Source organism: Elephantulus edwardii, unplaced genomic scaffold, assembly GCF_000299155.1.
Source record: "Elephantulus edwardii isolate Elephantulus edwardi_28Jun2011 unplaced genomic scaffold, EleEdw1.0 scaffold00072, whole genome shotgun sequence".
Lineage (NCBI taxonomy): Eukaryota > Metazoa > Chordata > Mammalia > Macroscelidea > Macroscelididae > Elephantulus > Elephantulus edwardii.
In genome coordinates, this window is record NW_006399822.1 from 3,377,545 (window position 1) to 3,378,070 (window position 526).

Genomic DNA, 526 nt, shown 5'->3' on the forward strand with positions numbered 1-526 from the left:
GGCCGCGGCGGCCGCGGGGGGAACCGCAGCGAGAGGAAGCGCCCCGCGGTCAGGCCTGGCCCGAGGCCTCGCATGGCGCAGGGCAACAGCTGGGAAGAGGCGCGCCAGCCGGCCCCCGGGCGGCTTCCGGCTTCCGACTTCCGGCGCGCGCGCGCGCCCCATTGGCCGAGTCCGCGGTCCGGCGAGACGGCGACCAATCGCAGGCCTGAGCGACGCGGCGGGGCGGGGCTGCGTGAGACGCGGGACCAGAGCCAAGTGAGGCAAAGGTTGGGGTCTGGGCGCCCCGCCGGCTGCGGGTCCCGCGTGCGAGGGGTGCCGTCCCCTGGTCGCTTAGCGGCACCTCGTCACCACCTCAGCTCTTCTCCTTGTACCACTCTCCCGCTGGCCTTTGCGTTTCAGAATCCCGGTGCAACATTGTCACCTAATTTATCAGAGTTTAGGAGCCTACCTACTTCTCCATCTCCTCTCCTAGGAGGACACTCTGCTTTCCTAAGCGTGATGTTGTTGTTGGTCGGTGGGTTTTAAA

General features: G+C 67.7%; 1 protein-coding gene across 1 annotated transcript in view; it reads right to left on the reverse strand.

The window, feature by feature from the left end:
• MLYCD (malonyl-CoA decarboxylase) overlaps positions 1–74 on the reverse strand; it is a 15,746-nt gene extending 15,672 nt beyond the window's left edge. The window contains exon 1 of the mRNA XM_006888880.1: positions 3–74. Within this exon, the coding sequence (XP_006888942.1) occupies positions 3–74 (72 nt within the window). The remainder of the gene's footprint in view (positions 1–2) is intronic.
• Positions 75–526: the final 452 nt, after the last annotated feature.